At 43.6% G+C, this 13,085-nt stretch overlaps 1 protein-coding gene across 2 annotated transcripts; it reads right to left on the bottom strand.

Annotated features, from left to right (window-relative positions):
• Positions 1-351: 351 nt before the first annotated feature.
• LOC114798031 (adenosylhomocysteinase-like 1) lies at positions 352-12,960 on the bottom strand. Of its 2 annotated transcripts, XM_028993392.1 has the most exons (17): positions 12,654-12,960; positions 7,858-7,972; positions 7,641-7,784; positions 6,510-6,610; positions 5,363-5,465; positions 4,940-5,034; positions 4,736-4,842; positions 4,085-4,201; positions 3,943-4,006; positions 3,707-3,795; positions 3,546-3,616; positions 3,052-3,146; positions 1,844-1,942; positions 1,665-1,733; positions 1,474-1,552; positions 1,287-1,407; positions 352-1,206 (listed from the first exon to the last, which is right to left on the bottom strand). In XM_028993392.1, exons 1-17 carry the CDS (start codon positions 12,819-12,821, stop codon positions 1,200-1,202), a joined length of 1,644 nt encoding a protein of 547 aa, XP_028849225.1. In that variant the 5' UTR covers positions 12,822-12,960; the 3' UTR covers positions 352-1,199. The 2 variants fall into 2 exon arrangements, with proteins under 2 accessions (XP_028849225.1, XP_028849224.1); XM_028993391.1 differs by having other exon boundaries at positions 352-1,407.
• Positions 12,961-13,085: the final 125 nt, after the last annotated feature.

Below are 13,085 nucleotides of genomic sequence, written 5' to 3'. Positions count from 1 at the left end.
ATAACATTTGAACTGTTGCACTTAATCAGATCTCTGCTAAAGGAGAAGTTCTGACTCCTGTGGATTCTTCTGGAGCAACCGACAAGCACAACGTCGTGGATTTGGACTTGTGCATTTTGGTGTCTCACAAGGCTCGAATGTTCAGCTCCTCATAGTGTCTGAGATGTTTCCAGAACGTCTCGAACTCTCGTTGCCGTGACATCAGCGTTCAGAAGCTGCTGAAGCGAATGTGAACTTTCTGGAGGCCGACAGTTATAGAAGCCGACGGCAGCGCTGTTCACGTTAAACAGCATAGTAACACATGAAAACGAAGGAAAAGACACAGTAGAATATGAAAATGGGAAAGAATTGTCCAGAGAGAACATAATTTTTTTATTTTATTTTTAGTTATATTTTACAGTAAAGATAAAGCGAACTACAGAGAACAACACAATTATAGGACATATAAAACAGTACAGACAGTCACAGATTAATTATAGTAGATTTACTAACAGCATTTACAGAAATTATTGATTCTATTTAATAAATGACCTTTTACAGGATACCCATAAGGCATGACTTACAGTGATATTAAAATCAATATTACTGTAGTTTGAGTAAGCGATACTGGGGGAAACAACGCAGGTATATATTGTGATGTGATCTATCTCCATCTATCACTCGTTTGTTCCCAGGTCCAATGAGAAGGGAATTCCAGAACTGGAACTAATAAAGTTATGTCCGCCTACTAGTCGAGACGTAGTACGCTTAAGAAATGAGGGCAATTTAATACAGAGTACTAGAGTAGAGTAGAGTACATGCCAGTTGTACTCTTTTTAGCCGTTAAATAAAGGAACTTGCATGCGCCATTCCCATTTGTTCCACATTTGTTACTTTGAATTCGGGATCAGACATCAAACCAGTCGCACTGTACATTCCCCTCCAGTCGTGTAGCCAGCATTTGGCACCATATTAAATAATCAACAGACAGACTACATTCAATGATGATAAAAACAGTTCTAATAATAATAAGTAAAAAAAAACATTTCAAATGTGTTTCCAAGCACATAATAAAAGCATCTAGCAGCTACGAATGGTCAGTACAGTGTGGACTTTCAGTTAGTCAATTTTCTAAAAATTACATGCCTCAAATGCAAAAATCATAATAATTACTCCAAGAATATATATTTTCTGATGAAGTCGGCTGTCTTCCATGCACATTAATATCTGTGGTGTATAAAAAGAAATAGTAAGATACACCTGTATCTCTTTCTAGGCTGATGCAGAGCATTAGTACCCATTAGTACCTGTAATAATTAGGCTTGAATGGGCCATTCTTATTCAGCCCCATGTACTTGGCCTGTTCGTCTGTCAGCTCCGTCAAGTGGGCATCGAAGTTAAGCAGATGCAAGCTGGCCACATACTCATCTGTGGGGAACAAGGGGCTTTGTCTCACTGCTGCAGGAAAGAAACAAATGCGGCAGAAATTCTTACCCATCTTTTTGGGCAGCAGGTAGACATCTTGCTTATATCGTCCCTCGGGAGCGTTGTACAGTTCTATCAAGGCCAGCGCCTTAAGAAGGTACAGCAAATATGGTCAATGCATGCAAAATAGTACTTTTTACATCGGTAAACATATTTATGCGTCTCAACAAAACATTTATGTAGTGTAAGAATGACGCTACCTGCGTCGTTGCTGTGATGGACAACACAAATGAAGGCACTGTAGAACAACTGAGGTTCAATAGCCGACCCTGACAAAAAGGAAAAATCAATATAAATAATAAAAACGTCAAATTTTTGTATAAAGACTTGCTTTGAGAAGAAATTGAGAAGTGTGGGCGACTGAGGTACTTCGACGTACTTCAGCAAGCAGGACTATCCTCTTGCCGTCAGGCCAGATGATGTGGTCCACCTGAGAGCGGACTCTCTCCCATGTGAGCTCAGGGGTGCGCAAGCTGGCCTGGGGACGAGGAACACACACGCCGAGTATTGTACTGTACACTGCACCTTGGAACTGCACTCACACTGTGCTGCTGTTTCATTATTATTATCATGATCATACTATCATATTATTACTATTAATATTATTAGTATCATATCATTTTATAAACTGTATATACTGTATATCCTAAATATACTCGTACACTGATATATTATCATATTTGCTGCGTCTGGTTTGTATTATGGGTCGGTGCACAATGTCCATTAGCACTTTGTCTTTTTTGCAATCTCGTCTCTATATATGTATATAACTTTGACACTTATGGAATATAACTGGACTTTCCTTTTTTTTACATTTCATTTGTATTTAAGAACGCAATGTGCAGCTTTCTTTTAATGATCTTTTGTCATGTGACATGTGACTGTAATGAGTGTGACAAGACTGTTTCTGCAGGGTGGTGGTAGACTAGTGGGTAACACACTCGCCTATAACCAGAAGACCCAGGTTCAAACCCCACTTACTACCATCATGACTACCATCATGTCCCTGAGCAGGACACTTAACCCTGAGTGTCTCCAGGGGGGGGACTGTTCCTGTCACTACTGATTGTAAGTCGCTCTGGATAAGGGCGTCTGGTAAATGCTGTGTAAATGCTGTGTTTCTCTGCTAATACAGTCACCCTGTATCCCACTGGATACTGGACTGTTCCAAATGAACTGTTTGCGATCGACTGGGTTGCTGAAGTGCTTTAAATGAGCTGACCTTTAATGACAAACAACAATTAGCTTTGGGTAAATGATGGTGAACACTCATTTGAATATTTGGCACTTAAAATGTGCTTTTGTGTTACAAGCAATTCTCCATTCAGTTCATTAGTTGATCAAACCATATTTTGAACATAACAGGACATGTAATTTTGGGATGTATTTACATTATTGTGCTAAAACAAGAACATGACAATTCTACATAGAACTGGAATTCTATTTATAGCCACTGCCCACATATGCAAATGAGCTACCGGGCCAGAAATAACACTGGAGTGCAATAATCCTGAACAGCCGCTTCCAGCTCTTACGCTTAACTCACATCACACCCCCTCCGTCAGGACGGCACAAATACACGCTCACCACATCAATCTCGGTGTTGGAGTGGCCCATGTTGCAGACAATGCAGCCATTCTTCATGTTGTCCAGCTGCTCTCTGGTAACCACGTTTTTATTGCCTGTGCACGGAATAACAATGGAGTCGCATTTAAATTCAGAAAGCGCCTCGTCGTGCCTTAAAACAACACGGGAGATCCAGCAACCAAAAGGAACGTCCACACCATTAAATATTGCGTGGACGTTATATTACGTATAATATATACATTCCACGTATATGAAAAAATAATGTAAAATAATGCTAAACAGTTTAGTTTAATAGCTGTTACAATTTAACATGATCAAAAATGTGTGTTTTCATTTCGAGAATATCTACAGAACAGAATATTAGAGTGATACTTCATGTTTTTAAATTAATTTCTTTTTAATACTGTAATAACATCAAATGCCCAGCCCCCCAAATGTGGGTCTGTACACAGAGACTGGGGTGTCATCGAGTCCTTCGGGGTGCGCAGCGCTACCTGTGCAGGTTATGACCATGTCAACTTGCCGTATGACCTCATTCAGCTTCATCACCCGGAATCCATCCATGCTGTTATTAAAAAAAAAACCTGAGGCATGAGTGTGTTGTGCTGGCGCGGGGGACGAGCGATGACTCGGGGACGGGGGACGAGTATCTCACCATGCCTGCAGAGCGCAGATCGGATCGATCTCGGTGACGTACACTACGGCTCCGAGGGCTTTCAGAGCCGTGCAGCAGCCCTTCCCCACCTGCAGGACAAATGACACACTCTCACCACGGCTGCCATGGCAACAGGGGTCACAGTGTCCTTCAGATTAAAAGCCTCCCAGGAGAATTAATATAACAAGATACCTTATGCAGTGCAATTATTTTCAACAAAATAATCCTTTACACACCTCACCGTAACCACAGACCACAACTTGCTTCCCACCGAACATGATGTCGGTGGTCCTCTTCAGACTGCGGAGTTGTAATAAATTGACGTTCCATCATTCCTGTGGCACACCGCACATGGATATATATACAGACGCTCCTTACCCGTCCAAGATGGACTCTCGGCAGCAGTAGAGGTTGTCGAACTTCTGCTTGGTGACCGAGTCATTGACATTCATTGCTGGGACACACAGCTTCCCAGCCTTGGACAACTGGTACAGCCTAGAAAACAAATTCTGCATTAGGGAGTGCCTGACACACTACAGCTTTGGTAAAAGGCATCGTTCCGGAATGGGCCGGTCGGCACTGGAAGTAGTAACAAGGTCGCATCAAAATTTTGATGGCATATTTTATACTGTGTATAATACTCCCAAAAGGGATTTAATCCTTTTGACCCATTTTCATTTGATAGTTTCCTTACACGTTTTTTTGCCACAGAGTGCTTGAATTTACATAATTTGTGGACCTGATCATATTAGTGAAATGAAAATGGTATATAAAACAACCTCATTCCATGTGTCTTTGGACGCATATGCAATAACTGTTGTGCAATATGACACCTCTTTACTTTTTTTGCTCAATCATCATTTTACGTTATATTCCACTTATCTTTGTTGAATTGTGCATCTGCTTGTTTGCCCTGAATGTGAACTCGCTGTACTTGTACAGGCATCTATAGGCATCTATCTGTCTAAAACAATTTGCTGGTTCCAGAAAGCCCTACCGCTTTATAAAAACACACTAAACTCAGATTACCTGTGGACTCCAGTGACGCTCTCTTCTACGATGCCCCGGGCCTTCTTAAACACGCTGGGATACTTCTTATAGATCCAGTGGGTGAGGTCACCACCATCATCCAAAATCTAGGGCGCGGGGTCAGACAGAAAAAATTATGAATGCAAGAACGAAGAGACCTCAGTTGCGTATGTGATGTTTGTAAGGTTAAAGCGAAAGCAGAACCATGTTGGGCTGCCAGCCCTCCATGTTGACACAGCGGTCGATGCACCACCAGAAGTCATCCTCGGATTCCCCCTTCCATGCAAAAACCGCCACACCTAGAACAAAACCAATGAAAAAAAAAACACAGTCACTTAAACCATTAGCCATGAAAATATTTAAATTTAATTAAAATTAAATGTACTTTTTAGCCCCGCCCATTCCCATGTGTTTCATTAACAATGAACACTCACTCTCTTACCTACACCCAAGAAATGAAAAAGATAGTTTACAATATTGTAAGAAGGCGTGGTTACACCAGGGACTGTACTCTACAAACATAGAACAAGCTTCCTGACGGTGATGCAGACACTTAGAAGAGGTTGCAACACGAAGGACTAAGCAGACGGACGTCTGTTCATTCCAGCCTGTGCAGGGGCTTCCTACCCAGCTCCGCCAGCGCAGCCGCCACCTCGTTCTGAGTGGAGTAGATGTTGCACGCAGTCCAGCGACACTGAGCGCCCAAGGCCACCAGCGTCTCAACTAGGACCTGAGACAAAATAATCAAAATAGACAAACGCTATGAGGGTGCACGTTCATCAACAGAAGGTTTATGACCAAAGGACCACTGCCAACCACCTCTGAAATAGGCGGGGCCTATTCTCATGGCAGCTGCGGTGTTTTATTTACACCGAAGTTGAAGTTGATTTTTATTGTCATTTCCGCTACATACATGTTAGGCGGTACATAGTGAAACAAAATGATGTTTCTCCGGAACCTGGTGCTACATGTGACAATTAAACAACTTTGCATAGTGACATGTATGTGCACGCGTGCAACAATGACAAACTGGGCTACAAGCGACACAGGCAGAGCAAGAATAAAATTTAACTAAAACATGTAGACAACAATGATACAGACCTCGCTAAACTAGTGAAGACAGCGCTCCACTAGTGTCCACACGGTCCTGTGTCAGTTTTAGGTGGTAGTGGGGCTACTGGTGGTAGGCTGCTACTACTGGTTGGTAGTAGCCTAGTGGGTAACACACTCGCCTATGAACCAGAAGACCCGGGTTCAAATCCCACTTACTATGACTGTGTCCCTGAGCAAGACACTTAACCCTAAATTGCTCCAGGGGGGGACTGTGCCTGTAACTCTGTAAATACTAATTGTAAGTCGCTCTGGATAAGGGCGTCTGATATATACTCTAAATGTAAATGTTTTAGGGAATTACTTTCATGGCAGTATTACAAGACGTAGCATAAGAAATTATTGCCTTCTACTTGTTGGTGTGTAATTATTTCTGACAGCAAGAAGATTTTTTTTAAACTATTTTTAAAATGGGAGGAGCTTGATTGACAGCTCTCACACATCCTACTTCCTATTTACCAGACGCCCTTATCCAGAGCGACTTGCAATCAGTAGTGACAGGGACAGTGCCTCCCTGGTGACATTCAGGGTTAAGTGTCTTGCTCAGGGACACAATGGTAGTAAGTGGGGTTTGAGCCTCCCCTTCTCTCTACGTCTCATTTAGCGGCAGGAAATTTCGTCTCAGACTGGGCGTGTCTACTACGGAAAAGCAGTGAAACCTTACGGCAGTCTGAGCAGTGATGTGGGTGCAGCCCACCACCTTGGCCCCTGCGAGGGGCTTCTCGCTCTGCGCCCTCTTCCTCAGGGACATCAGCGCTGACATGTCTGATGGCGGGAACACAAAATTCAGTCATCACGTATCAATCCAACGGAACACACATCTAAGATACTGGAGCGACTCCAACATCATCATCATCATCATCATCTCAACACCAAAGGAACAAAAGATCTTTTATAAGTGCAGCATCCATCTTTCCACAAGACGAACACACAAAAAAAAAAAACCTGGGACATTTATCACCCATCTAATAAAGGTGTCTCCGTTTAACAGACGCTTCGGCCGGCAAGATCCGGCAGAATCTTGCGGTTCTAAGAATAAACCACGGCTCTCTGGATGGAGAGTTTGTCTGGGTTTATCTGTGAGTGGAACTGGCAGCAGGCAGCGCAGCGTGGAGGGGGCCGAGAAGAGGGACGAGCCTGCACCTTACCAGCCTGATGGATCCCTCGCAGCCTGAACGCCCCCGACAATGCATCTAAGCTGAACAATTCTACTTAGCGCCATGCGTGGGGTCCAGGCCTGTATTGTGGGGTTAAGGCGTTCTCAGGATTTACATAAAACAAGAAGGAAACATGATATTTAATGATAAAAAGTAAAAGTGTAGTGATTGTCACATGTGATACACAGCAGCACAGCACACAGTGCACACAGTGAAATTTGTCCTCTGCATTTAACCCATCACCCTGAGTGAGCGGTGGGCAGCCATGACAGGCGCCCGGGGAGCAGTGTGTGGGGACGGTGCTTTGCTCAGTGGCACCTTGGCGGATCGGGATTTGAACCTGCAACCTTCTGATTACGGGACCACTTCCTTAACCGCTAGGCCACCACTGCCCCACTGATGTCTGTCTTGACAGATTTTAAACTCTTCTTCAGGATACCTGCTGCTTTTGTTCTTGTTGTGTCTCTTTGACTCAAGGGAAGCATTAAGTGACGGAAAGAATCTAAAACCACATCTGGTGTTTGATGGAGCCGTTTCTTGTAGGGCCAGTGAGCAGAAAAATAAAATGTGATTAGCCAATAAAAACCTCGGATTTCACCAGACTGTCCCTTTAAGGTGGGTAAGGGGCTGCAATGCACCTTGTTCGGCAATGTCAATCTCACGGCGGCCAAACTCAGCCTGCTTGATGTTCTTCACGCAGAAGTCGCTGTTGCCCTTGGAGTTGACCTGGCCCTTCTCCCGCGGAGACGTCTCGTCGTCAGAGCTGTCCGTGTATGAGGCCGCTGTGGATTCAGCACAGAGACTGTGAGACTGGCGTCTCAGCCATCGGATGATTGACGGACGACTCCGTCTCACCTGAGCTGTAGCTGTCAGTGGAGGACTGGGAAATGGACCGGGACAGAGAGCGGCGTCCGGTTTTCGTGGGGAACCGGCTGAACTCCTGCTTCTCCTCTGGCTTGGCAAATTGGATCTGCCAGAGGAATGGAACGTGGTCACGTTGTATTACTTACATCACCGTTATCGAATAACATGGTGTCTTACAACTCAGAATTTTGGACAATCAAATTTAGATTCCAGACTCCAATAGTCAGACATGACATTTAAAATATAGCTTGAAACAGTACTTACAGTTACACACATCATATCACATCATACAAAACCTTCCTGCAATGTACCTATATGAACAATATATTTTTTTTGTATCGAGTATTTACTTATCCTAACCCATACGTTATATCAGTTGCATTTTTTTAATTCTAACATAAACACATTTTTTTACATTATAGAACAAAACACGTGAAAAATAATAAGACTATGATGTGTTATTGAAGTAGATTTTCTGAGCAACGTCAGAATGGAAATTGTGGGCGTACGATAATCTTTCTGAAAATACGATCATTTTAAAATGCTGGTACGATACGTCATCATTTCTGGCAACACTGGTCGTGTCCTTTGATCGCGGGAGATGCGGAATGCGGTGCATCACTCCGCATCTTAGTAAAAATGGAACGACTGCATTTTGAAAAAGTAGTGATTTTTGACATTGAAATGTACTGGAGTAAAAGTAAAAAGTGTAAATACAAGTAAATTACATTTACTTCGTTACTCTCCACCACTGTGGTAGTGTATATTCTACTGATTTCCAGCTTACTATACTCCACTGCGGCACCATTCAGAACAATAAAATCTCCTGATTTCAGCCCAGAATGGAGGTTACGATGCTCCATATCAGAAGCAAAGTGTGTAAACGGAGCATGCAGAGCATCCTCCCATTTTCATCAGAGCACAGCAGAACTTTTCCTGCCTCTCATCTGGAGCCCCATTCATGTTGGAAAGACACGTTTCAGCAGTTTAAATATTGTGTTTACTGTCATACATACTAAACGCTCATTTTCTTGTTATATCCAAATGCTGATTGAGTTTATTCGTTTTGCATTAGTCAGAAACAATGCTGTTCATGGATCATTAAGGGATGTTCCGTCGTGGTCTGGTTTTATGTCTCCTCTCAACACAACAAGATGCTCCGCTGATGAGATGGTTCACTACTCGAAGGTCAGGAGGTTAAATATCCCCGCATGGTGCATTATTCATACTTTCACTTTTTAACCATCACACTACCAAAAGGTAGTTTTTTATATCTCTGTCTTTTGGTCTAAGACCATGCCAATAAAAAAAAATATTAAAAGACAATCATATACTGTTTAGATTCATTAGATACAAATATTCTTACTATCATTTTTATCAAACATATATCGAGATAACAACAGAAATACTGAGGTATTCAGGGCTATTGAAATGGGATTGAGAACATTGAAATTCTAAAATATTTTAAATATGATTTTAAATATATGTTTAATAATAATAGTAATGTTACATACATTGCATTTTAGACATAAAAAAATACATATTGCACTATAAAATGTTTATGAATTATTATTACGACTATTTTGTCATTAATTTAAAAATAAAATTAATCTCTGCCACAGGTAGAAGTGGGAATTTTCATATCCGCATACGCCAGTGATGACACCGACCTGTTCCCTAATTAACCCTAAAGCCTCGCCGCTTCATGGCGCCATGCCTGGTTACTGGTTCATGAGGGGACCGGAGAATGCATTTCTCTTTCGTTTTTCTGCACGAATAAGCAGCCGCGTCCGTGCCCTCTGACCCCTAGTTAACCAGGACCCGCTGAGCTTGGCTCGTTTCACTAATAAAAAAGGAATCAGAGCGGCCTTAAGCCTGTTTCCATGAACCGAGAGAAACCCACAGCATCCAGCGCAGCTCCGTCCTGAGTCCCGGCTAAAAATATTCCCTCCCTGCCCCCACCCCGGTCTCCACACAGCACCTCCGAGAGCCGGCCAGGCCTGAGCCATGGGTGTTCCTGCCTCATTGGATAAGAGAGGGAGAAACCTTCAGCCACTAAACCACTTATTCTCCCACTGGTGGCAGACACGGAGCGACTACCTGTGATGCCAGGCCTGGAAAAAACAGCAGACCAGGTGAAAATATGTAAATATTCCCAGACAGAGAGCCGAATTGCTGCAAAGGGTGTTTTACTAAAAAACCTTCTACATTCCATTTGATCAAAATGGTCCCAGAAATCCCCCGCGAAAAATCCCCACTCATAAGAAGGTCTTAGGCCTTGACTCTGTTCCTTACGGGAAGCCCACCGGCCTCAGGATTAGAACAGACCTAAGAAAACCCTCAAGGAATGAGGCAGGGATTTGCATTTTTAAAAAATATATATATATTATCTATACAATCACACACACAATATATGGTATATATATAGTTTATACAATAACGGTATATATATATATATTCATTCCAATGTATATGCAAGAGTACGAGTAACAGGTAGATGACTGATGGGATAAAAGGTCAAAGTGGAAACCTCCGCTGCGCTCTGGCCCGGAGCGGGGACGGCGCAGCCAAAGCCGCGCGTCATGACTAATCCTGAAAAGTCAAGGAAGTGCCACACTTCTCGGTTTGTTGCTACTGCCGTGTTACCGAAATGACTTTGACCGTGGGTCACACAGGGCTGATCTCACACCAAAGCCCACTGGGCTGAGAAATGCACAATCTGGCACCGCGGCAAGCATACGGCGCAAACCCTAACGGCCGCCCACGCGCAACGAATGATGCAGGCTGCGCAGAATTCTGAAGGCGGAACACGTGTTGCCACCTTCGGCTCACTGGGGTCATGGGAATCGTAACAAGCCTCGAATCAGAGAGGAACACAATCACATGGGGCCACTTAAAAGATGCAAATGCACACACACACACACACGTCATCGAACTATGGAAGGAAACCGACGTTCCCAGGGGGACTCCCGGCACTAAGAGAACATGGAAACTCCACCCAGACATATAAATCTACGCGAGCTTGCAGAGGCCGCTCGGATTTTTTTCCCCCTCGATTGGAATAACCACATATGAGATGACGCAAGTGATGTCATGAAAATTTAAGAACAAATGAGAGAGAATTTATGGGAGGACTGGCACCCTTGGGAATCAATAACTCACTCGCCTCTGGTCAGTGGGGGTCCGACACTGACCACTGATGCATGATGACCTCATGTGGCTCATAAACCCGTAACCACTCACCTTTACACCTACTAAGTGAAAGTGCAGTGATTGTCATTGTGAAACACTGCAGCACAGCACACCGTGACAAAGTGAAATGTGTCCTCTGCATTTAAACCATCACCCTTGGTGAGCAGTGGGCGGCCATGACAGGTGCACCGCTGCCCCTTCTAAAGTGGCTGCAAAGGTCATGCACCGTTTTCATCATAAGGATCCTCAAATCATGACCAGGGTCATGAAAATTTTTATCATATATAAACTATGCAGCCCATGTTCAAAAGAGAAAAGAGTCGCTTCTCATTTGTCTGCAGTTCGTAGAGAGAAATGAGCTTGAAGAACAATTTACGGTTACGCCTCCCATGGTGAATTGTGTAACCTGGACTTATTGAAGGCGGGAACGGTGTGTGTGGGAACGGGACGGGGGAGGTTTGTGCTTCCATTAACCTGTGAAGTCCTGTGTGTAAACATAGCAGTGAACTAGGTAAGAAGTAGCTACAACTAGGTAGTAGCCTAGTGTGTAACACACTCGCCTATGAACCAGAAGTCCCAGGTTCAAACCCCACTTACTACCATTGTGTCCCTGAGCAGGACACTTAACCCTGAGTGTCTCCAGGGGGGGACTGTCCCTGTAACTCGCTGTAAGTCGCTCTGGATAAGGGCGTCTGGTAAATGCTGTAAATGTAAATGTAAGTCCTGAACAAGCTGCTAATTCAGTTTCAAGTCTAAAATGGCGCAAGCTTCATTCCCCCTGGGGAGAAAGTGCACGACCCAGAATGTTCTGAGATAATCTGCGGGCGAAAATGTCATCTGGGAAGAAGTTAATGAAATCACACTCAGAATTTAATCCGCCATGAATGCTCAAATCTTATAGATGCTTATGGCCAAATCCCAGTTTATCTGAAATTACTGAAAAAGACAACTGAATATATTTAGAATTCAGAAATGCATAAAATAGGAACCCAAACCTCTAGACATGCCTACGTTCAGGAGACATTTACAAGATACTGAGATCCTCGTTAATAGAAACATGGCTGAGAGAAGCCAAAGAGTGTCAAAAGTTCACTGCTATGTTTGCAACATAACCATGGCATGCAAACATATAGTATTGTATAGTATAGTATAGTGTATGGTATGGCATGGTATGGCAGCCAAGAGTGTGAATACTGTCTTCATAGCAAATGTATAGTATAGTATAGTATAGTATAGTATAGTATACTATATGGTATGGTAAAACGTTCACTGCTATGTTTACTATGTAACCACAGTATAGTACAGTACAGTGTATTATAGTATAGTAGTTGCACAGTACATTGTACAGTACAGTGTAGTAAATTGGGGTATAGTATAATATACTATATATGGTAATGTGTTCTTTTTGTGCCTTTTTCTCATACAGAATAAAGTCCTGATCACCTGAGGGATACAAAAATATATTTCTTTCGACCTCCTTCACATATTTGAAAAGGCAGCCACATGCAGACATAAATGATGAATCAGCGAGGAAATAGTGTTGAGAATTAAACCATAAAGACGAACTTTGTTTTATTAGTCGGCGACAGTCCTACCTTCTTGACAGATTTGTGCGTGGGGACCGCAGTGAAGGCGGCGGGCGGGTCTCCCACGCTCATCTCCACGCTCATCGCCGAGTATTTCTCCGCCACGTTCTCGCTCTCCTTCACCTCTTTGGTGGCCTGCTTCATCTCCAACTTCCCGTCCCCGATCGGCTCGGACATCGCGACTGGGTCGCGGCGGGATCGCGGGCGTCCGACGACCTGAGAGCTCCGTCCTTCAAGCCCGCAGCAGGGACATGCGAACGGCCGCTGAGGAATACGTGGATAATGTGTAAAAAAAAAAAAGAAAAAAGATCAGGTCGGACGGTGTTTGTGTGGATGTGACGTCCGCGGACAGCCGAGCGCTCAGCTGTCGTCCTCACTGCGCACGAAACGTCCAGCAGCGGCAGCGCTACCTGGACATGTGGGCGGGAAGTGGGCGGGGAG

This window comes from Denticeps clupeoides, chromosome 10 (genome assembly GCF_900700375.1).
Source record: "Denticeps clupeoides chromosome 10, fDenClu1.1, whole genome shotgun sequence".
In the NCBI taxonomy this organism is placed as follows: domain Eukaryota; kingdom Metazoa; phylum Chordata; class Actinopteri; order Clupeiformes; family Denticipitidae; genus Denticeps; species Denticeps clupeoides.
The sequence above is the reverse complement of the archived record's forward strand: the minus strand, read 5'-3'. Positions and strand labels throughout refer to the sequence as shown.

What these genes read in the sequence shown, in the direction of transcription:
- LOC114798031 (XM_028993391.1), bottom strand. Translation starts at nt 12,821, where the DNA reads ATGTCCGAGCCGATCGGGGACGGGAAGTTGGAGATGAAGCAGGCCACC. An exon ending in AGGGCTGGCAGCCCAACATG is followed by an intron (nt 4,843 to 4,939) that starts GTTCTGCTTTCG and finishes CCCGCGCCCTAG; the next exon opens with ATTTTGGATGATGGTGGTGA. An exon ending in GGATAGTCCTGCTTGCTGAA is followed by an intron (nt 1,734 to 1,843) that starts GTACGTCGAAGT and finishes CCTTTTTGTCAG; the next exon opens with GGTCGGCTATTGAACCTCAG.